Source organism: Vulpes vulpes, chromosome X, assembly GCF_048418805.1.
Source record: "Vulpes vulpes isolate BD-2025 chromosome X, VulVul3, whole genome shotgun sequence".
NCBI lineage: Eukaryota > Metazoa > Chordata > Mammalia > Carnivora > Canidae > Vulpes > Vulpes vulpes.
Genome location: NC_132796.1, coordinates 16,913,848 through 16,938,885, shown reverse-complemented (window position 1 = coordinate 16,938,885; position 25,038 = coordinate 16,913,848). Strand labels below are relative to the sequence as shown.

General features: G+C 35.9%; 2 protein-coding genes across 4 annotated transcripts in view; both read left to right on the top strand.

Annotated features, from left to right (window-relative positions):
• Positions 1–25,038, top strand: part of RPS6KA3 (ribosomal protein S6 kinase A3) — a 1,133,953-nt gene that overhangs the window by 222,957 nt on the left and 885,958 nt on the right. The gene's annotated exons all lie outside the window — the stretch shown is intronic.
• LOC112919078 (nucleolar and spindle-associated protein 1-like) lies at positions 15,226–16,560 on the top strand. Of its 2 annotated transcripts, XM_025997412.1 has the most exons (3): positions 15,226–15,335; positions 15,405–16,239; positions 16,348–16,560. In XM_025997412.1, the coding sequence occupies exons 1-3, from the start codon at positions 15,226–15,228 to the stop codon at positions 16,558–16,560; spliced, it is 1,158 nt and encodes a 385-aa protein (XP_025853197.1). The 2 variants fall into 2 exon arrangements, with proteins under 2 accessions (XP_025853197.1, XP_025853196.2); XM_025997411.2 differs by having other exon boundaries at positions 15,226–16,560.

Genomic DNA, 25,038 nt, shown 5'->3' with positions numbered 1-25,038 from the left:
TTTTTTTTTAAAGTGGGAGTTTGATTAATGTCTTTATTAAATGGTCTCCCCTTCTTGTTAGCAAAAAAAAAAAAAAAAAAGGATCTATTCAATGTTTCAAAACAAAGCAGATTGGACTACCTCTCCTTTGGCTTTCTTCCTTTTACCTCAGGGACATGGCTAATTTTGCTGTCTGCTAGAAATTTGATTTATTAATGCTAAATATTCTCTTTTCTCTGAGCTTTGGAAGGTCATGCAAGACTTGTTAAAGTTTACCTGATTAGAAAACATATATTGACATTACATAGGCCTTTCAGTTACTTTACTTCTTTCTAGTCACAAGTCTGCTCTTGCTCTGAATCCCCTCTTTCTCCTGGCACAAGCCTCTGAAAGCACATATCAGAGGGCACTTTTTGGTATTTGTGCATTCCTTCTCCCTTTGCCAAATTTGTTTGATAAAAGACAATGATAACAAAAAAATAATTAGATTTTGCAAATAGCAGTACACAAAGCAGAAAGGGAGGGCATGCACAGACTTTGAAAGAATAAGTAAAGGGGCGTCTGGGTGGCTCAGCAGTTAAGCATCTGCTTTCAGCTCAGGGTGTGATCCTGGAGTCCTGGGATCAAGTCCCACATCGAGATCCTTGCATGGAGCCTGCTTCTCCCTCTGCCTATGTCTCTGCCTCTCTCTCTCTCTCTCTCTCTCTCTCTCTCTCTCATAAATAAATCTTTTTTTAAAAAGAATAAATAAATGGTGGTGGATATATTATTTAAAACTCCAGACAACTGAAAAAAAGATTTTTATTGAAGTATAGCTGTGATACAATATTACATTAGTTTTAGGGGTACAACATAGTGATTCAGCATTTATATACATTATGAAATCATGACCACAGTAAGTCTGGTTACCTTGCCACCATACAACTTTATTACAATATTATTGACTATATTCCTTATGCTGTACTTTACATCCTGTGACTTACTTATTTTACAGTTGGAAATTTGAACTTCTTTATTCCCTTCACCTATTTCACCCATCCCCACACTTCTAGTCAACTTTTATTGTAATGAAAGAGTGAGAGATACTGAAAAAAGAATATATAATTGGCAACCTTGAAATAAATCAGAAAACAGTGATTCTAATACATAAGACATGAATTAAGGCTGGATGACATAATAAAATAATAATCATAATAATAATTATGTATATATTTTTTAAAAGATTTTATTTATTCATTCATGAGAGACACACACAGAGAGAGAGAGAGAGAGGCAGAGACACAGGCAGAGGGAGGAGCAGGTTCCATGCAGGGAGCCTGACATGGGACTAGATTCTGGGTCTCCAGGATCACACCCTGGACTGAAGGTGTTAGAAAATCATTGTGAAGGGAAGTTTTGCCCTCTAAATCACAGCTCTGAGCAAATCATATCAGGGTAAAATGTCCTCTAACGGCCCTCTATTGCCAACAGGGTTAAGTTCATAGCTCTCCATGAGGCAGATGAAGGTATATAATCTCTTTTCGTGTTACCATTTTAGTCTCATCTCAAAACATTCCTCCCATCTCAGGAACTTATTGCCCAGCCATACCACTGCTTTACCAGTTGATTCTAGAATAGATCATGCTTTTTGTTTCCTTTGTTGCTGTTTTTGTTTATTTTTTAAATATTTATTTATTGAGAGAAAGAGAGAGAGAGAGAGAGAGAGAGAGAGAGAGAAGCAGGCTCCATGCAGGAAGCCTGACATGGGACTCGATCTCGGGTCTCCAGGATCACACCCAGGCTGCAGGCGGCACTAAACCGCTGAGCCACCGGGGCTGCCCTGTTTTTGTTTAGTTGTGAAAGGAATATAACCTTGTGAAAAATTCACATTGTATAGAAGAAACTATAATTTTAAAGTATAAATTTTGATTCTTCTCCAACATTCCCACCCAACCTAATTATCCAGAAATAATCATGTCTGGCTATCAGCAATTTGTTGAATGATTTTTACAGATATTTTCTATGCATATAAAATACATGTGATAAATAAAAAGTATTACAGTAACCCTAACCCTATGTAATATGTAATATAATATGTAATAAAAGTACATTCATTTCATATATAATATACATTTCATATATATGAAATATGTATTATATGAAATGTGTATATAATATATATCCTACAAATAAGACAAAGCCTTTCTGCAACTACTGTAAACTGATCTCATTGCAATGTCATATTTTAAAGAATCCAAATTTAACTTCCTAAAACATTGAATTCTAATGTGTGCTTTCACAAAAACCTCTTGAATAGAGAACGAGGAGTAAGGAATAACATCCCAGTCAGCACATACACAAACAGCAAAATTTCCAAAAATTCTTTAAACAATTCTCTCCCTCAAAGCCACCATGACATCTCTCTCTCTTACAAACTACAGGCCACTTCTTTCTTCCTCGGGTAGTGTCACACTCTGCCTAATGTGAATCAAATGAGAGTCTCTAAGCTAGTCTAAGTTAGTATTTCCTCCCATTATCTCTGGACAGCACTGCAAAGACTCAGGATTTGAAAGACACAAACACATAAAAACCCTCATTAGAAGGGGGAAAGGATTGTGGGAGGGGGCAGGGATGGAATATATATTTACATTTTCATATATATGTGTGTGTGTATCAAAGCATGAATATATGTGTACGTGAGTGTGTGTATATACACATGCATATATAATAATTAAGATTATTCTATATTTGGTAATGTGATGTTTGATGTTTTACTTAGCAGCCTTTTCAAGTTAGTATACACAGATCAGACTCATTTTCTGAAAGTATTACATACTTGATATATTACCATATGTAGAGGCACAATAATTATTTAACCTGTTTCTTATAGCAGATATTTAGGTTTTCCTTTTTTTCTTTTTACAATTATAAACAGTGCTACTTCATTGCACATATATTTTGGTTCTCTCTTCTTTTGGACCACTGTTCAGTTTGTCCTACTACTTCTTCTATATGGTAAAGCCTCTGTAATAGGAGGCTGAAAAATATTTCTGTTGTCTGAATTTCCATTAAAGTTCCCAAACTGAGGACAGCAGGTATTAAATATCCCCCATTCTAACATCAGGGCCAAGATACTGCCAGACATTCTCTCAGGGTTTAACAGGAGGTAGACCCTCATCCTCATTACCCCAACCAACCCATAACGAAATTTAAAAGATTTGAGGAGAGCTTACTAAAAGTGATGTTCTATAAAGGAAGCAATTTGTAAGATTTTAGTGAATTGTTGGGACACCTGGGTGGCTCAGGAGTTGAGTGTCTGCCTTTGACTCAGGGCGTGATCCCAGAGTCCCGGGATCAAGTCCCACATCGGCCTTCCTGCAGGGAGCATGCTTCTCCCTTTGCCTATGTCTCTGCCTCTCTCTCTCTCTCTCTCTCTCTCTCTCTCTCTCTGTGTGTGTGTCTCATAAATAAATAAATAAATAAATAAATAAATAAATAAATAAAATCTTTTTAAAAAGATTTTAGTGAATTACTGAACTAGTGAGGTGTATTCAGGAATTTTCACTCTTTTGTGCTCTGGCTTGTTTTCAGTCACCTATTGGTACTCTTCACCTGGATGTTTTGTTTTGTTTTGTTTTGTTCTTCTGAACCTGCAAATAGCTTCTCTGCCTCAGCACAGGGCAAGCTGAAAATACTGGGAAAATAGCTCTCAGCCAATGACTCTCTGGCACTTGTGTATAAATACCTTAACTCCTTTGCATCTCATGTAGAACTTTGAGGCTGATGTTTTATATCAGCTCCTGAGTTTCCTCAGCCTCAGTTGCCCAGTGATGTAGCTTTGTTAATTACATATCATATATTGGGTTCCTTTCTTTCTTGGTCTCACTTCCCTTCTCCCCTGCCAATGTTTCCTGGGATTACCTTCCAAATATACTACTTGCACTTGAATCCTTATCTCAGGATTTTCTTTGAAAGAACTCTACTTAAGACACTGGAGCTGTTAGGGGGAAAAAAAACAGATTGGCAACTCACTCTCAAGTGGATGCTTACAGAACTGTGAAACTCATAGGCCTATAATAACACAGAATATTTCTGTGGGTATTTCTTAGGAGAGTTTGATATTGGTCCCACAGGATTTTAGGGCATATATTATCAAAAAAGATTGTAATTTGCCTCTAACTTCATGACTTCCAAAAGCAAGACACTTCCTGGAGTAATCTATGATGTCTGGGAGAAAAGAAGAAAGCTAACAGAGAGTAATGGAATGGATCAAGTAATCGCCATCCTTGCTATAGGACCATGGGTCAGGTCTGAATTGGAGGAAGAGAAGAGGTTTGATTTGGATCTGATATTACAGTTCTGATTTTATACTAGCTTAGGCTTGATTCTAAAGCAATTTATAGTTAGTTACTGGAATTGCTCTTAAAATTGAAAAGGAATGGAAAACTTAAAATTGGCCTAACATGTGAAAAAGGGGTAGAAAATGAGATCTTGACCAAATGCTTTAAGTCCGTGGATAAGAAAAGTAAAGTCATTTTTTATTTGTACTCGAGTTCAGACTGTTGAATACACTAGTTACATACATTCTATCTCATTCTGTCCCACCACTTGCTAGTTAGGTGATCTTGAGCAAATTTTTAACCTCTCTACACTTCAGTTTATCTGCTTTATTTATTTATTTATTTATTTATTTACGTGCTTACTTACTTACTTACTTACATTTTTTTTCTTACTTACTTACATTTTTAATTGAAGTATAGTTAACACATAATATTATATTAGTTTCAGGTGTATAACATAGTGATTCAACAATTATATAAATTACAATATGCTCACTACAAAATTAAGTTACCATCTGTCACCATACAAAGTTACTGCAATATTATTGACTATATTCCTTATGCTATACCTTTCATCTCTGTGATTTATTTTATAACTGGATATTTGTACCTCTTAATCCCCTTCACCTATGTCGCTTATTCCCCCCACCCTGCCCAGCAACCCCTAATTTGTTCTGTGTATTTATGAGTCTATTTCTCTTTGTTGTTGTTTGTTTAATCATCAAAAGACTGTTAAGTGATGAAATAAGATACAGTCAGACACTTAGACTGATATATAATAGATGCTCAATAGGTGCTGGCTAGTGTTATTATTATTCTGACTCCTTGTAAATGGTATCATCCATTTGGTTTAAAACCACAAACCCATGTTTTGATCTCCCCCTCAGCCTTCTCCTAAACATATGTAAGCAATTTCCTTGCTTCATAAAATCTGTCTTCATAGTTACTCTCAAATCCACTGTTCCTTTTTCATGACTACTGACATTAAGCTAATTTTTGGCATTATTAGTCACACAGGTTTTTGAATAGTCTCTTCCTTGCTTTTCATCCCACCTCCAAATTCCTTCTCTTCCAAATAATTCTGTAGACCAATGTCCAAATTGCTTTCCCAAAGGACTCTTTTGATTTTGGCTTCCCTTGCTCAAAAAATATCTCCTTCCTATTTCTTAATCTTAGTATTAGAAGTCCTGCATAATCTGATCATATCTTATATTTCTGTTTCTTCTATTACTATCATGTGTATTCTTTGCTTCTTTCTACTTGGCTAAAATGTAGTACTCACTCTTTCTGGAAAACCACCCCACATTTTGTCTTTTTTTTATTATGCTCTTCCTGTATTCTAGAATACCCTTCCCTCTCTCTCTGCTTGTCAAGAACTAACTACCCTTTTAGATTTATGTTATATGTCACCTGTTTTTTGTTTGCTTGTTTAGATTTATGTTATAGGTCACCTGTTTTTTTGTTTGTTTTTTACCTTTAGTATTTCTTGAGGGGCATATCTAGGGATGGATTATCTATGTTTTGTGGCACATAGTTTCTCCTAGACCATTACTTAAAAAAGCCTGCCTTTAAACTAAAGAATGACTGAAAAGGTGAACATTTTAGGCCATCCAAGAAACTATTGGAAAATGTTTTTAACTAAGTGGGAATTTGATCACATATCAGAGAACCCTGGTGTGGGCAGCAAACCATAAGTATAGATGTCAAATATACTGGTCACAGCTTCTCTTAATATCTAATTTAGACCTGTTGTTTATGCTTTGATACCTTTAACCATCATATAAATATTGACTGGGTTGGTTGTCTTTGTTGATCTTAACATGAGAGTGTCTGTCTTTTGGTAAAAACTCAATAAATCTTCTCTGGTTGGACAAAACAGTCACTTGTTTTAATGGAGCTTTCTCTGATCCCTGAAAGTATGTGTGATATTTTTATCTTTTTAATTGCTTCCATGAGTATCTCTCCATGGCTACATATTGTATTCACTATTACATTACGATTATTAAGCACTTTTCTTTTCCTACTAGACTGTGAGGTTCATAAGAGCAAGAATATCTAACTCATTTGTGTATTCCTTATTGTGTTCAATCAATGCTTTGAAGCCTCAATTTTAATGCCTGCCATATACAGCCTAAATTGTGGTAGTGACTAAGCCATGTAAGGTAAATTCGTATTAGACTAAATTTCATCCTGAGGGTTATAAAGCACTTTAAACCCTTTAAGGAACAAGACTGTATGTAAACAATTACTTGGATTGGATTCTGTTGAGGCTTCATCCCCAGTTTGATTTACTTGGTCTGCATTGGGGCCTGGACATCATTAAAAAAATAAAATAAAAGTCCACCCCTTCCACCCACTCACCTAAAATTCTCATATGCAGCCAGGGTTGAGATCTAGAATCACTGATCTAGGATACATAGATACGACAGATAAAGACATCAAAGAAAAGAACAATAAGCAAGTATATAAACTCTGTGTAATTTTATATTCTTTCCTAGAGTTATTTACCTACTTTAAGGAACATTTCTCCTTGGTTGGTAAAACCTTGTGTTTGTATTTAGAAAATATTCTCTTGCACTAGTCATTACTTCTCACTAGGGAGCTTGGTTTCTTCATTTGCTTTTAGGTAATTAGTGGAGAAGTATATACAAACACATTCAAAAGAGACTGGTCATTGTTCTTCCCTGCTATGAATGTTTATCATCTTTGGCTTTAACATTTATTTCAACTTCATTGATACTTCTGCAGTGCCTTACTTTCTTTTGGCATTGTCATGTTAATATCCTTTGCCATTATATAATATATTTGAGGGCCTTACTCTGTGTGAAAATTCCCAGGCTCTTTCTCACTATTACAAATTTAATTGAATGAGGCCACTCTTTTACTGAGTTTCAGCCTGACCTGAGCTAAGGTGTCTTTCTCTGTTAGTTGCTGTCCTGAAATATGTTCTGATATGATTTGTGTGTTTTCCTAATTGAATGTCCATGAATGTATCCCTTTGATATATACACCTAAGTGTTATCCTCTGTTGTGTTCTTCATCTTCATCCTTCCCAAGCTTTTCAGAGTGAATTAACTGATATCAACTTCATAATCTTGTGATTATGAAAAATCTTGTGATTTTTTAGCAAATTCTAATTATACAAGTTGTGTCAATCATAGCAAAAAGTGGAAAAGGGGAGAGATTCACAGCAGTGACAGAGCTTGGATTAAAGCTATCTAGTAAGCCAAACCTGAAAGAGAATATAGAACTAGTCTTCCACATTGTTTCCCAAGGATCCTGGTCCTCAAATGAGCACACATTAGAATGATTCTCTCAGGACGAACTCACGTGTGGCTCACAGTGACCTATGTGGGCTTAACTCTAAAACAGGCTGGGACTTCAGTCACAGAAAGTTTATAAGAAGTGTAGGACCAAAGCTAAACCAAATGACTTATGTATAAAGATGGTCTCCAGTAGGGGCTGACAATCTAAATTTTTAGATAGTAGCCATTACCACTAAGTTTAGCACAACTTTTTATATCATGTCATGTCTTCCTGGTTGCTCTACTACCTACAGCCTTCACTTTCTCTCTAGCATGGATTTCCTTCAAGGTCCTGACTTTTGCCCACTTCTTGCTTCTCTTAATCTAGCATGCCATAATTGAAATAGCCTTTTTTAAAGAACGACAGGGGAAAAACAAGAATTTCACAACTTTTCTCAGTTTGTGATGCCCAAGTTTAATGTAGCAAGAGTAGGGAGTTTTGCAACCCAGCTAAATGGAACACCTTCTTCCTAGAGACTCCTGCTGTTTCTCCCCTTACATTTCTATAGTGGCTCTAGAACACAGAAGTGGGCACTATCTGACTGCTGGATCACATGGGAAAGTTTTGTAGAATTTAGCTCTTGGGCTCAGGAAAGTGATTGTTATGTTATTATAGCCAGAATCAATAAATAAACACATTTTTAAGAGGTTCATTTCAAATAAGGTACATAATTAGAGGATGAAGAGATGTTAGATGGAATACCCAAGCATACTTGCCAAATTTAGTAATCACACTGAAACTCAAAATTTTATTTCATCAGAAGACTGCATTTTAATATGACTGTGTATGCATGTGTAATGTAAAAACTTTATTTACAACTGAGCCATTAAACAGAGCACTACCATTAAGCAATGTTACAGATCTTGATTAGGTATTTCAACATGTAACACCACATAATCAGTTTGGAAAACTCTACTAAAGCTAAACATACATCTACCCTTGACCCAGCAATTCCACTTTTCAGCATACCCAAGAAAAATGATTACATATGTCCATGAAAAGACAAATATAAGAATATTCATAAGAGCCTTATTCATAATATCCAAAGCTAGAAACAAGCCAAATGCTCATCAACAGGAGGATGGATAAATGGTAGTGTGTTTATACGGTGGAAAACTACACAGCAATAAAAAGGACAAGCTACTGTTAAACATAACAACATGGATGAACCCCATATATATTGAGTGAAAGAAGCCAGACACAAAAGAGTATACATGTATGATTTTATTTATATCAAATTTTAAAAAAGGCAAACTATAGTTTGTAGGTATAGGAGACCAAATACTGTTATCTGGGGGTGGATGTGTATGGGACTGTAGACTGGAAAAAAGAAGGAGGGAACTTTGTAGGGTACTGGAAATATTTTATGTCTTAATCTGAGTGATAGTTATAGGAAGAGGAGAAGAAAGGTTGGGGGAATATGTTACTTATACAGTAAAAAATTACCTGTTGCATGCTTAAGATTAGCACCGTTTACATAGTTTACTCTGTGTCTGTTATATCTCAAAGAAAATTAACTCCAACATACACTGTCATAAAAACATAGAAGCAATTTTCTTTAAGCCATTTACATTCAAATGGCTAAAGCCAGATGTGTTTCAATGTTCAACACATGTGCATATCTAAAATAATCAGCCTTTGGCAGACCTGATTGGTTGGCGTAACAAAAATGGCTGGTGATTATACAGTTATTCTTTTGTTCAAGTAGCTTGAAGGCTTTATAAACAAATCTCATGATGTGGGTGTTATGAAAATGATAAGTCTAATTCATAAGAAAACTTATCTTGCATCCCAGAAGGGTTAGTTTTATGAAAAAAAATAATTTTAAGACTTAAAATCTGAAGATTGGCTCTTATTTTTATTTATCTTGTTATTTTATACAGGAGAAGTGCCAAGATTATCATAGGCCTTAAGGAAATCTTGAGAGGCAGTACAATTTGCTGATTCAAAGACTCCTCCATGTCCTAGAAGAATGACCTTGAGCAATGGCCTTAGTTTGGGAATAATAGGTAGAAGGATTAAATAAGTTAATATGTTTATAGGGCAGAAGTAGTCCCTGACACATAGTATATGCTAATAAATGTTAGCTACTTTGTCATTTAAAAGAAATCAGAAGGAAAAAAATAAAAGAAATCAGATGGCAAATATAGAAGAAATTCAGTCAGCATGATGATTCCTTTCCAATACAGAAAACTTCCAACTTTAGTAACATTCCTTTATAAATAAGGATGCATTTTCCCAAAAAAGGAATATTCTCTTATGTCAAAATTCCTTTAAAAACAAGCTATGGGTAAAATAAAATTAGGACACGTGTATTATTTTAGGCTGAGAAATGAAAAGAGCAGCTCTAGTTGATCTACAGATCTGTGAGTAGGCTAAATAAAGCTCATTGTTATATACTGCTGAATTTTGGAGTGGTTTAAATATATCATTGTATCAGTAGCTGACTAATATACTAAGTATCTGGTAGTCTAGAGCAGAGGTTGGCAGACTATGGCCAGTAGGGCAATTCTGGCCTATGGTCTATTTTTTTTTTTTTTTTTTTTTTAGGTTCGTGAGCTGGGATGATTATTTTATTCTTAAAAGGCTGTTTAAAAATGAAAAAGAATAAAAATATGCAGCAAAGATCTCATAGGTCCTAGAAAGCTTAAAAGTTTTACTACCTGCCCCTTATAGAAACAGTTTGCTGATCCCTGGTCTAGAATAAAAGGTAAGAAAAGGAGAAATTCTCACCATAGCCATGGAAAAGGAAGACATTTTTATGCCCACTACAACCCCATTTGGATGGGTGTCCCCAACTTGACTTTATATGCTGTTTAGTGAGTAAAAGATCATAGCACCTTTGGGGAAAGAAACTGTGTGTGGAGAGGGACAGGAGATTGTAGGGGGTGGATACCTTCAAACTTTTGTTTCTATAGTCCATTGACATAAACAACTGCTTACCTTCAGGAGGTAGCACTGTGTACATGGATAACTGGGGAAAAGACTGACAAAAACTTCATAAATTAAAAAAAGACTTTATAAATTGTAAATAATTTCTGCAGGTCCTGTAGCAATTCACAGCCTGTTTGTCCCACCACATTTAGTTGAGAGTGGTTTTTAAGTCCTTCCTAGCTCTTTTTCTTCCTGCTTAACTATTTATACATTTGCTATTCCTTGATCTACATTGGTAGTACTGCTTATCACTGGGTGATGGAGTCCTGGGAAAACATGATGAAAAAAAGTACTCTGTAGCAGATTATGTGCTTGGATGTGTATCTCGTGATATATATATATATATATATATATATATATATATATATATATACGCTTTGGTAGACACTCTTCAATGAGCAGGTAAAGGCAGTGAGAAGTGAAGAACCAGGGACATTTAATAAGCAGCATCACATTAAGAGAGCCACACAACATCTGTCATTGAAAAGCTACTGCCTATGCCCATGTTAGGTGGCAAAAACTCTGTATTTAATACTATCCTGTTGGTGGAGAAAGATTCTGGAATGACATGGACCATTAATTCACAGTACTTACACAATATAGAACAATGTTATTTTTGCAGACAAAAATTTGGATTCTAAACTAACTTTGATATTTTCTTCTACCAAAATACTATTATGTACAAGAATACAATTGAGATTTGCAATACTAGGTAGCTTATTTTAAAAATATAACTTACCTTGATTATATTTTATAACATATTCTTTTGTTTAGATGTCGTTTGAAAAGAGCCTGAAATCAATTTTCTAATTGGGAAAGAGATTCAGCATTGATTATGTGTGTGCGTGTGTGTGTATACATATATATATATGTATATATATATATATATATACACATATATATATATGTTGTATCCAAGAAATCAGTGTTCTTTACAGAAGAGCTAGGGAATAGAGTTTTTCTGGATTAGAAATATGATTGTCTGTTTATAGCAGCAATGTTCACAATAGCCACACTGTGGAAGGAGCCTCACTGTCCATTGAAAGATGAATGTATAAAGAAGATGTGGTATATGTATACAATGGAATATTACCCAGCCATTAGAAATGACGAATGCCCACCATTTGCTTTGACATGGATGGAACTGGAGGGTATTAGGCTGAGTGAAGTAAGTCAATCGGGGAAGGATAATCGTATGGTTTCACTCATACAGGGAATATAAAAAATAGTGAAAGGGATTATAGGGGAAAGGAGAGAAAATGAGTGGGAAATATCAGAGAGGGTGACAAAACATGAGAGACTCCTAACTCTGAGAAACGAACAAGGGGTAGTGGAAGGGGAGGTGAGCGGGAGGATGGGGTGACTGGGTGACAGGCATTGAGGGGGGTACTTGATGGGATGAGCACTGGGTGTTATACTATATGTTGGCAAATTGAACTCAGTAAAAAATATGTATATGTAAAAAAAAGATAAGAAGCTTTTGCACAGCAAAAGATACAGTCAACAAAACTAAAAGACAACCTACAGAATGGGAGAAGATATTTGCAAATGACGTATCAGATAAAGGGCTAGTATCCAAGATCTATAAAGAACTTATTCAACGCAACAGCAAAGAAACAAACAATTCAATCATGAAATGGGCAAAAGACATGAACAGAAATCTCACAGAGGAAGACATACACATGGCCAACAAGCACATGAGAAAATGCTCCGCAACCCTGGCCATCAGGGAAATACAAATCAAAACCACAATGAGATACCACCTCACACCAGTGAGAATGGGGAAAATTAACAAGGCAGGAAACCACAAATGTTGGAGGGGGTGTGGAGAAAGGGGAACCCTCCTGCACTGTTGGTGGGAATGTGAACTGGTGCAGCCACTCTGGAAAACTGTGTGGAGGTTCCTCAAAGAGTCAAAAATAGATCTGCCCTATGACCCAGCAATTGCACTGCTGGGGATTTACCCCAAAGATTCAGATGCAGTGAAACGCAGGGACACCTGCATCCCAATGTTTATAGCAGCAATGTCCACAATAGCCAAACTGTGGAAGGAGCCTCGATGTCCATCGAAAGATGAATGGATAAAGAAGATGTGGTTTATGTATACAATGGAATATTACTCAGCCATTAAAAACGACAAATACCCACCATTTGCTTCAACGTGGATGGAACTGGAGGGTATTATGCTGAGTGAAATAAGTCAGTCGGAGAAGGACAAACATATTGTCTCATTCATTTGGGGAATATAAAAAATAGTGAAAAGGAATAAAGGGGAAAGGAGAAAAAAACGAGTGGGGAATATCAAGAAGGGAGACAGAACATGAAGACTCCTAACTCTGGGAAACGAACTAGGGGTGGTGAAAGGGGAGGTAGGTGGGGGGTGGGGGTGGCTGGGTGACAGGCACTGAGGGGGGCAGTTGATGGGATGAGCACTGGGTGTTATTCTATATGTTGGCAAATTGAACACCAATAAAAAATAAATTTATTAAAAAATAAATAAAATAAAAATACAAACACAAAAAGAAATATAACTGTCTACCTCTGTCTTGAAGGTCTCTCATTCCTGTTATTTTATACCTCATTCTAGCCTTTGCTGATACATTGATATTGACAGTAGAGCATTTGAGCCTTAAATTTGTTCTGAACTTTTAAAAAATCTGGAGCTATACACTTGCTATTCGGAATTGTGCTGAACTTATTTTTTAAGAACAGAGGGAACCTGGAAAAGATACATATTTTTTAAAACAGATACTGTGTGAAGATAATAATCTTAAGAGTAAAAATATGTGTTTTGTCAGGTTGAAGCTGATGGCATTTATGAAAAGTTTTTTTTTTAAGATTTTATTTACTTATTTATGAGAGACGGGGTGGGGGTGGGTGGCAAAGACACAGGCCGAGGGAGAAGTAGGATCACCGCAAGCAGCCTGATTTGGGACTCGATCCTGGATCCTAGGATCATGCCCTGGGCCAAAAGCAGAGGCTCAACCGCTGAGCCACCCAGACATTCCTATGAAAAGTTTTGAATCTTGTTCTAGATTTGCCTCTGTAGCTTTAATTAGCTCAGTTAAGTCAGCTCACACTATTTTCTTGTTAGATCTAACTCAGGTGTTTGTGAAGTGATATGAATGATGCAAAAAAAGGCTCCATTCACCCAAAATATCTAATCAACTAAGTACTTGACATGGACATAATATTTGGGAGAAAGGAAGAAGCCTTTTTTTTTTTTTTTTTTTTGGAAGAAGCCTTTTTGAAGGAATGGAGACAACCCAAAGATAAATCTTCTTCAGTTTCTCAATTTTGACTGGGGTCAATTTCAGGGATAATGAGGAGTAAACATAAAAACTTACCTTGAAACTTCCTCCGTGGAGAATAAGGTATTTTTTGTGAGATGGCTTGAGTTCTGTGGGAAGAAAGCACATTAGGTCAGGAGGAAGATTCTCAATATCTGAACATCTTTGACATAAGGATGGAGAGTTTTTTGTCCTGGGAGGATAGGGGGAAGCCTTCCCAAAAGGTAAGGAAGTAGGTTTTTGGTAAGTTTCAAATGGCCATTCTGCCCGTGCAACCTCTTGATGAATTATAATGAAGACATGATGTTTGGGCTCATAAAGGACTCCATGAAATCACAATTTTCAATGACTGTAAACCATTCAATATATACTTGATTGACTTCCAGGCCTTTCATGTTTTAATCCACCTTCCCCTCTGCACTCTCCGTGCAATTTCCTGATATCCTATCTCATCCTATCATATCCCATTCCTTTTCATCCCATTCCATTCCATTTCATTCTACCACTTTTCACAACTAACTGTTAAATATCTACTCTGTATAAAGCATTGTTAGGTGCTCTGAGATGGAACATGAATTCGGCATTGTAACAACCTTCAAGGAGCATAGAATCCCATTGGAGAAACCAACTCATTCATATGAAAAAGAATGGTAGATGATAGGAAACCACGTGCCACTAAGTGACTAATTGTAAACACACATTCAGTATTTAAGAGAGGGGGAAATGTAGGCTTAGTTGATCTGAGATGGCTTCAGAAAGAGATCATGACATTTGTATCTTTGGGGTAAATACCTGGTAGAGCAATTGCTGGGTTATAGGGTAGCTCTATTTTTAACTCTAGATTGAATTTTAAATAGGCTCTCAAGGCCAGAAGGTAAACCAAATACTTGTCATCAGACAGCCTGCAATACCTATAGATTTGGATTGATTTTTCTCTTCTCAAGATCCCCAAAATATCCTGAGGTTCCTGAACCTGCCAGAAAGTGACCTTCTTTATTCACCTGATAAGATTGCTCAGAAACCTGGAAGCAAGATATCAAGCTATTTTTCCCAGTGGGCTTTATTGGCTCTGTATGGTCAACCTTAGTTCCTTAAAGCTCTTTGGACATATCTGAGTCTATGCATGTCTCACAAATATGACATTCCAGTTAAAGCCTTGGTAATATAACCAATGTTTCCAATTGTGTCCTCTTAAAAGGAGAACAGACTCTTAATGAACTTATGCAAATAAATACATTGCCATGAAAACATAAGAACATGCACTGAGAGTTTCTGAATTCTGGAGGGGTGAGGTAAGGAGAAAAAGAAATGTTCAACTGAGTGGCACCTGAGTTTTGAACTGCTTTGCTGCATGTGGGGTATGCGTCCTCTGCGTGGTCGCCTGGATGCAGCTTGACATGGCCATACCCTCCCTTGAGGAGCTTGACTCCTTCAAGTACAGCGACCTGCAGAACTTGGCCAAGAATCTCGGCCTCCGGGACTCCGGGACTTGTCTGAGGGCAGACAAGTTGTTAAAAGCCTTGAAAGCCTACCTTAAAGACGAAGCAAAAAAAGAAAATGAGAGTCAAAATGGAAGCCAAACTTCTGCGTCCTCCTGGGATGAGACGGAGATGCAGATGAGCAGCCAGGAACAAGCTAAGAGGGAGCCAGTTGGCCACATCACCAAAACAAGGAGAAGTTGCAAGAACTCTGACTCCCAGGATCATTCAGAGATAAAAATAAATGATCACACTGAATTCCAGAATCCAGAGAAGCAGGAAAACCAGGATCTCAGAACTGTTGGAGAAGTTCCTTCACCACTAGATGAGAACCAAGGAGAGGAGAATGCAGTTTCCACAGGAAAAAGAAGAATAAATGGTAATGAAGATTCAAAAGTACCTGCAGAAAGAAAGCCTCTCTGCGCAGATGGGTTTTCCAAACCTGGAAAAAGTAAAAGAACTATAAGTGCTACTCCAAACTTTAAGAAGCTTCATGAGGCTCGTTTTAAGGAAATGGAGTCCATTGATCAATATATTGAAAGGAAAAAGAAACATTTTGAAGAACACAACTCATTTAATGAACTGAAGAAGCAGCCGGTCACCAAAGAAGTGGTGGTGACCCCAGTTCCTCTCCCGGGAAGGCTCCCTGAGGCTCGAACCCCCTCCAGCCAGCGCCACTTGCAGGGCCAGCCCCTGGGCCCTACAGGCCAGATCACCTTGTGTGGGAAGGGGTCCGCCAAGCGTTCCATTCTATTGGCAACTAAGATGAACGTCAGGTTTTCAGCTGCTACCAAAGATAATGAACATAAGCGTTCACTGACCAAGACTGCAGCCAGAAAGTCTCCGCATGTGACCGTATGTGGGAGTACTCCAAAAGGCCAGGCTATGCTCGGGACATGCAAGTTAAAGACCGCAAAGGGGAATTCTGCTTCTGTTGTTATCCCATTCAAGTTGACAACTGAGGCAGCACAGACTCCAGTCTCCAACAAGAAACCGGTGTTTGATCTCAAAGCCAGTCTGTCTCGTCCCCTCAACTATGAGCCACACAAAGGCAAACTGAAACCATGGGGTCAACCTAAGGAAAATAGTTCTCTTAAGCAACATGCCAACAGAGTTAGATTCCACAAGAAAACTTACAAACAACCTCCTCTCCAGACTCAGGAGGAACAACGGAAGCAACATGAACAAAGACGAAAGGAGAAGAAAGCAAAGATTTTGGGAGCTCGAAGAGGCCTCATTATGGCTGAAGATTAATTTTTTAGTATCCTGTAAATATTACTTCATTTTGAACCCTTTCTTTAATGTAAATATTTTTCTGTCTTCCTCACTTGAGTCAAGACTTCCTTCTGCTGTTTGTTGTTCACTATCTATGTAGTGTTGGGGGTTCTTCACAGGCTGCATCTCTGAAAAGACCTTATTAACCTTAACACTCACAAATTCTTTGAAATGGTTTTTACCTAAGTGTCTGTACAATTCAGTTTTCTGAGACTCATCCTATATATAACCTTGACTTAGATTTTTAATGTCTAATTTCCTCTGCTGACAGAACTGGAATCCTCTTCTAGACAGAAACATTGACTTGATGGTAGGTAATTCTACAAGCCTTAGTAGAACTTGGACCAATAAAAAGCTGAGAAGGCCACCTCTTCCTCCTCTAGAGAACCACATAGTCTTACTGAAATGGAGAGCCATACACGTTGGTACTGGCATATTCTACCTGTGTGACGTAGTTTATTACCTATGCAGGTCTGCTCAGATCACCTGATGTAATCGCCATTTATCACTCAATATATTCTTAAAAACTCCATAGCTCATTCTAGCCTTACTTATTTAAAAATATCCAGGCCTATATTGAAACCTGAGGGTTGCTGCTTCAAGGGTCAGTATACTCTGTCAGTTAGATGTTACTCATTTTATGGGAAAGACCAGAGTTGTTCAGCATCACAGCCACATTTGTTGCCCCTAAGTGGAGCTTCTGGGCTTTGTACTGATGAAGATTTTCATAAATGTTTTCTCATGATGGTAGATTCTTTGCAAATAAATTGACTTCCAGATTGAGTTGAGCAAAAAAAAAAAAAAAAAGAAAGAAATGTTCAACTTTTTCACAAAGCTATATTTTATAAAATTGCTGTAACTCAGTTAGCTTAAGAAAAAATTCTCTTAAATCTAGAAAAATAAATTATTCAAAAGATCAGCAATCTTTGATACAAAAATTTTATGAAAATTATAACCATCCTTCTCAGTTTATTTAATCCCATGTTATTACTTCCTGTTTTGCTTGAATTCAGTTTTACCATTAGTTCTGGAGACTCTTACCCAGTTCAGTTTTCTGATCTTAAGGTTATCAGAAACCTGTATTTTTCAAGTCTTCTCCATAAATCTCTCTGAAAATGAAAGACATTTGTAAGAGGTTTTGGTAAAGGCATCTGAGTAAAAGTGTAACTGTATATGATAAAAAACTTTAAAACTGACATAAAGATCTGATTAGAGTTTATTATTATGGTATTAACAAGGAAATTTAGTTGTTTTAATGATATACAACACTTTAAGGTAATAACATATTAGAACATCAGATTTCTAGAACTTGTATACAATTTTAGAATACTTAATTTAAGTTTTTATTAAGTTTTCAATTTTAATTCCAGTATTGTTTACATACAGTGTTATATCAATTTCAGGTGTACGATATAGTGATTCAACAATTCTACATATCTTTACTCAGTGCTCATCATGATAAGTGTACCATTAATTCCCTACACCTAATTCACCTATTCCCCCACTATCAATTTTCTCTCTGATATGCTTTTTTTGTAACAAGTATCTTCAGTTAAAGTTATTATTTTTTTAAAATAAGAACATTCTTTCTTGAAGCATGCTTCAAAATACATGTTTTCTAAAAGATATATGTTAAACATTCCATCCAAGAAAAATAGAATACATATTTTCTTCATGTACACACTGAGAATTCCCCCAGTTAAATCATATAAAAAGAGGCATTACGGGATCCTTGAGTGGCTCAGCAGGTTTAGCACCTGCCTTTGGCCTGGGGTGTGAACCTGGAGTCCCAGGATCCAGTCTCACATTAGGCTCCCCACATGGAGCCTGCTTCTCCCTCTGCCTGTGTCTCTTCCTCTCACGCTCTCTCTCTGTGTCTCTCATGAATAAATAAATAAAATCTTTTTTAAAAAAGAGATATTACAAAATCACAAATTTAAGAAGAATTAAATCATACCAAGTATATTTTTCAGCCACAATGGTATAAAACTAAAGATCAACAATAAAACAAAGCTGGAAAATCTACAATGTAAGTATTAAATATTTAATACGTAAATATTCAACAACACACTACTGCACAAGCCATGGGCCAAATAAATCAAACAGCAAATCAAAATAAAATATGTCTTAAAACAAAAGAAAAAACCCTACAACATTCCACAACTTATGAGATGCAGCAAAAGCAGATGTCAGAGTCAAATTTATGCTGTAAATGCTTGTATTAAGAAAAAAAGTTCAAATAAACAATTTTACACCACAAGGAACTAAAAATATAAAAACTTAGCTGAATTTAGTAGAGGAAGGAAAGAACAAAGAAAAATCAAATAAATAAAGACCAGAATAAACAATAACAACATTGAAAACAATGATCAGTTTTAAAAAATGCAAAAACAAAAACAATGTTGACAGTCCTTTAACTACATTAAGAAAAAAAAGAAGACTCAGAAACCAAAATGAGAAATGGAAGGGAAAACAATACAACAGATAACCAAAGAAATAGTGTAAAAACAGGTTATTATAAACAATTATATACTAGCAAATCAAATAACTTGGGAGAAAAACAGATTAATTCCTAAAAATGCACAAGTTACCACAATTGAATCATGAATCTTGAATCCAAGAAATAGGAAGTTGTATTAGACCAATAACAAGAATGAAAAGTTGAATTAGGAATCAAAAAATCTCCCATCACAGAAAAGCCCAGGACCACATGGTTTCATTGGTGAATTCTACCAAACATTAAAAAAAATTAATGACAAGCTTAATCAAAATCTTACAAATAATGGAATAGAGGGAACACATTTAAAATCATCCCATCAGGTCAGTACTATCCTGATATCAAAGCAGTATAAAAACAATATAGGAACAATAAAGTCTAGTTTGTCCAATAGAAATATTGCTACTCTGACTTTCTTTTAGCATCCATTTGCATGATAAATGTTTCTCCACCTCCTTACTTTCAATCTGCAGGTGTCTTTAGGTCTAAGTGAGTCTAAAGACCTAAATGAGTCTTGGGGCAACTGGATGGCTCATTTGGGTAGGTGTCTGACTCTTGATTTCAGCTCAGGTCATGATATCAGAGTTGTGAGATCAAGCCCTGTGTCAGGCTCCATGCTGGCTGGCATAAGGCCTGCTTAAGAGTCTGCCCTTCTAAAAAATTTTTAAAATTTAAATATTTTTTAAAATAAAATGAGTCTTTTGTAGGCAGCACATAAATGGGTCTTGTTTGTTTTGTTTTTTATCCATTTTATCCATTCGTTCATTTATATCTATTTCATTACATGCTTTGTCATTGTTTTTGGAGATTTTCTCTGATCCTTTCTTGTCTTTGTCAATTTTGGTCTCTCTTTTGCACTCCAAGTGTCCCCTTTAATATTTCTTGCAAGGCTGGTTTAGTTTTCACAGACTCTTTTTGATTTTGTTTATCTGTAACTCTTTATCTCTCCTTTTTTTCTGAATGATAGCCTTGCTAGATAGAGTATACTTGGCTGCAGATTTTTCCCAGTCAGCACTTTGAATAAATATTTCATGTCATTCCTTTCTGTTTTGCCAAGTTTCTGTTGAGAAATCTCTAGCTAGCCTTATGGATTTTCCCTTACAAGTTAAAGACTTCTTTTGTTTTGTTGCTTTTGGGATTTTTCCTTTATCACTATATTTTGCAAATTTAATTATAATATGCCTTGGTGTTGGCCTGCTTTGGTTGATTTTCATGGGTGTTCCCTGTGCCTCCTGGATTTAGATGTCTATTTCCATCCCCAAATTAGGGAAGTTTTCTGCTATTATTCCTTGAAATAAATTTTGTGTACACTTTTTTCTTTCTTCTTCCAGGATTCCTATAATATGAATGTTATTATGTTTGATGTAGTCACTGAGTTCCCTAAGTCTGTTTCATGAGTCACATGATTCTTCTTTCTCTCTTTTTTTCAGCTTCATTGTTTTCCATTATTTTGTCTTCTAGGTCACTAATTCATTCCTCTGCTTCTTCCAGCCTGTTATTCGTTGCAATAAGCCTGTTTCTAATCTCCTATATTTCACTCTTCATCTCTGTTTGATTCTTTTTTAACTTTTTCATCTCTATGGTAAGGGTCTCATGTCTTCCATTTTTTCTCAAGCTCAGTAAGTATCCTTAGGATTGTTGCTTTATATTCTCCATCAGGTATGTTACTTATAACTATTTTGCTTAGATCTATGGCCATGGTATTATCTTGTTCTTTCATTTTGAATAAATTCCTCCATTTCAGCATTTTGTCTAAGTCTCTGCCTTCTTCTCTGTGTTAGGAAAGTCAGTTATGTCTCCTGCTGGTGAAAGTAATGGCCTTATGAAGAAGAGGTTGAGTAGTGCCCAGAGCCTGAAACTTTAGGGAGTGTCTCCAGTGTATGCTGTATGCACTCTGCTGTTGTGTTTTGACTGCTCTGTCCTTCAGACCATTTGTCTGTAGCAGCTCTCCTTGCTTGATGTGGGCAGTGTTTGGTCCCTGGCCTGAATGTGGCAAGTTATAACTAGATGTGCTCTGGTCTGCTTGGGAAATGAAACCTATTACCAACTCCAGAACTGAGGTCCTGAAGAACTCTCTGGTTCAGGAGATGTGGTGCAGACAGGGTTTTGTGCTGGTCTTCTTGGGGAGGGGCCTGCCATGCAGGAACTGTGTAGTAAGCTTAATTGAGAACGGCAGTCCTGCCAGAGTGCCAAGGAGTGGGGCTTGGCATAAGCAAGTTGGGCAGATAGTGTCTGCACCGACCTGCTTCCTTTAGGTGACTCTGTGTTTATGCTAAGGGGCAGGGGAGGGAAATGGTGCCAACCAGCTCCCTTATTCTCCAAGAGATGTCTCCCTGAATGCTGCCTCTCAGGGAAGTGCTCCTAGAATAGCAAATAATCTCCCTGCTGTGTGCCCCAGGCATTTTTAGATCACTCTTTCCATGCTATTTGTCCCCAGATAGAACGCTATTTTAATAATATATATATATATACACACATATATATACCCAAATATAACTTAAGAGAGTTTAGTATCGCTTATTTAACAATGCTTTTCATGTAATTTAACATAACAAATAAGCCTAATTAGTTTAATTTCTCACAACAATTTTGAAGTATTCCAGGAGCTTCCTAGAAATACCTCAGTTAGGTTTTAGTCAAAAGATTTCATTTTGAAATCTGATTTGGGAAAATATGTAAAAAAAAAACTATTAGAAGGTTTGAACATTTGATTAAATTTGATCCCAGATCATTATGAAACAATAACTATTTAACCAGAGTGACAGAAGATTTTAAAAGAAAATATAGAAGGTTATGTAGTTGTGAACAAAGCTTAGCTCTTTAAATATTAAGAAGACTCAGTTTTCTTGAATAACCAAAGACTGATAAAGACAAAACATGGAATTTTTGTTTTCTACACAGGTTACATTAAATGTAAAGAAAACCTTGTTTATAGTTTCTTATTGAGAGCAGACCAAGAACCTTAGAAAAGTTTGTTTTTTAACAGAGAGAAAAACCAAATTCTAATTTTGTGCCAGTATGCTTTTGATATTAAAACTCATTTTAAATAAATTTATTCTAATCTTAGCCACAACCAAACACACATAAAATTCCTTAGTTCTTTTTTTTAATGAACCTTTTGCAATTATTTTTAATATTCAGATTTTATCCCTAGTTCTCCCTCTTTGAATAACCAACCTTCCTTTAGGACAATTTTTTTCCTTAACAAAAGTGTATTTCTATTTCTAATATGTTTTTGTATCAAAACCACATATCTTACTTTTCTTGTATGCAGAGTTGTGTCCCTTATAATTTCTAGTAGCCTTAATTACATTTATTAGAATTATTAATTAATTCTTAATTTTCTTGTGTAAAAACTAAATAGTAAGCAGTTGTGATCTGTCTGTTACAAAAGAATTTTTTAGATTGGCAAATTTATGAGTATATTTCATAAATTTAATAATTTAAATAATAAATTTATCTTTGGTTTCTTTATAAAAAGACCAAAATAGATAAACATATACTCAGCACTGAGTTTTAATAACTTTATCTTTTTTAGAAAATGAGTTAGGTATTTAATGAATTCAACCCAATTTGTCATTTAATTTAGCAAAACTTTAAGGTTTCAGGTTATCAGAAAGATTTGGAGAAACTATTTTAAAAGTAAACTTTCAATTTTATTTATATCTATTTTATTTGTTCTTAACAATTTTGCTTAGATTACCCATAAAAACTTCAATAGACATCATCAAAGTCATCCTTTCAAGCTATTATTATTATTTTAAATAATTTGTTACAGAGATAACATCAATTTATTTGACTTTAAATAAATACAGGCAGAATAAAAGTTTTAATTTTAATGCTAATATCTTTAATGACATGTCAATTTTAGTTAATACCAACAATCTTAAATTGGTTTTTTTTAAAAAATATTTATTTGAACTGGAGGGTTTTATGCTGAGTGAAATAAGTCAATCAGAGAAAGACAAACATTATATGGTCTCATTAATTTGGGGAATATAAAAAATAGTGAAAGGGAATAAAGGGGAAAGGAGAGAAAATGAGTGAAAATATCAGTGAGGGTGACAGAACATGAGAGACTCTAACTCTGGGAAATGAACAAGGGGTAGTGGAAAGGGAGGTGGGCAGGGGGTTGGGGTGACTGGGTGATGGGCACTGAGGGGGGCACTTGACAGGATGAGCACTGGGTGATATGCTATATGCTGGCAAATTGAACTCCAATAAAAAATATTTTTTAAAAAGATTTATTTATTTGAGAGAGAGAAAACATGAGCTGTGGGTGAGAAGAAGGGTGAGATAAGGAGAACGGGAGAGAGAATCTCAAGCAGACTCCACACTCAACATGAAGCCTGACATGGGACTTGATCTCAGGACCCTGAGATCATGACCTGAGCCAAAATCAACAGTCAGTTGCTTAACTAACTGCACCACCAAGGCACCCTTAAATTAGATTAATACCAAATATTTTTCTAGATCACATGAACTTGAAAAACATTTGGATTTGTTTCTATCTTTCTGAGAGTTTTAGTTGCCCAATCCTTAAAAGTGCTTGTCTTCAACTAAATAGAGCTTTTTTACAAATTATTTTTAGCAATATCATATGGAGGTAAATATCTCACATTTACCAACATACCTGGACACAGAAATACACAAACAAGGGGCAACTATTTCTTATAGCTTTTATTTTACTAATATTTGTAGAGAGAACATTATAGGCTCAATTTTCAAATACCTACTTCTTTTTTTTTTTTTTTTACTTTTTTCTTGTTACTTCTTTTTTTTTTTAAATGAAAATCTTTTCCCTAAAATTTGCTTTCAAAGAATGGCTCTTAGGTCCTTGAGAAGATGGAAGTAGAAGGTTTACAGAGAAAGTATCCAAGTTTTCTCTAAGGTGGAGATTTGGAACATATCTGCCTGTTATCAGAGCTGCTAGAGTTTGGGTAGAAAAGCCCTTTCAGTAGTGGTATTTTTTAAAAAGGCTTCTTTCCCCTCCTCCCTTTTTTCCTTTCGTCTCAGGTGACTGTGTGCTATGTTTACACTTCAAAGACATGGTAAGATGTGTAACTTTAAAGGGACAGAGAAATAATGAAAGTTTTTTTCTAAGTATAGGACAATTTTGTTCCAGTATCTTGATTTGTATAATATCCACAAACATTTTGAGAGGTGAGGTTTATAAAGATGGGTGGGCTTTGACTTGTTTTTAGAGTTGCATCTCTGGTTTTATAGATACATATAAAACAAAGACAGTTGTTTTTAATTCCCCAAGGAACTGGATTACAGCCTAAATATCACGGGACTGTCCCACCTTTTTAACTAAATTTATCTCTTTATGTCAGGGAGATTTTTAACTAAAATGGGAATCAAAATATTTATGCCTTTGTAAAGTCTGTATAAGATTTTAACAAAAGTCTTCTTTCTGGGTACACAGTTCAACCTTGGCTATTAGTCTGAATATTGGCCTTGCAGTTCATATGTAGGAGGTGCTAAGAGAAATTCTGGTCCTGGTTCCTCCATGCAGGGAGGCTTCTTCAGGAAGCAGTCTAAACTGTCTAATAACCATAATATACTCTTGGGCTGGAAGAACTCCCCTTAGCAGCTGGTCAAGGTCTCTGTGAATGAGGTTATAAATAGCAATTAGTCTTTACAACTATTCTCTAAATTTGGTCAGATCTTTAGAAAGTGGAGGAAAGAGGGCCTTATAAATGAAAAGATCTGTTGCTGTTTAGGGGATATGAATTTTTTGCAGTGTTGGTGGGGTTTAGGATATATCGATGAAAGTATTGCATAGAAATGCCTGAAGTTGGCAGAGCCTGATTTTAGCAAATTGAGCCCTACCGCCTCTCCCAGGTGCTTTGATAAATTCAGTTTCTGGCTTTCAGTATTTACAAGAGTAGTCTGTATATTTTGAACCTAGAGATTAGGCTGGAGTGCTTTCTGCAAATACAGGGAAAGGGAAGTTA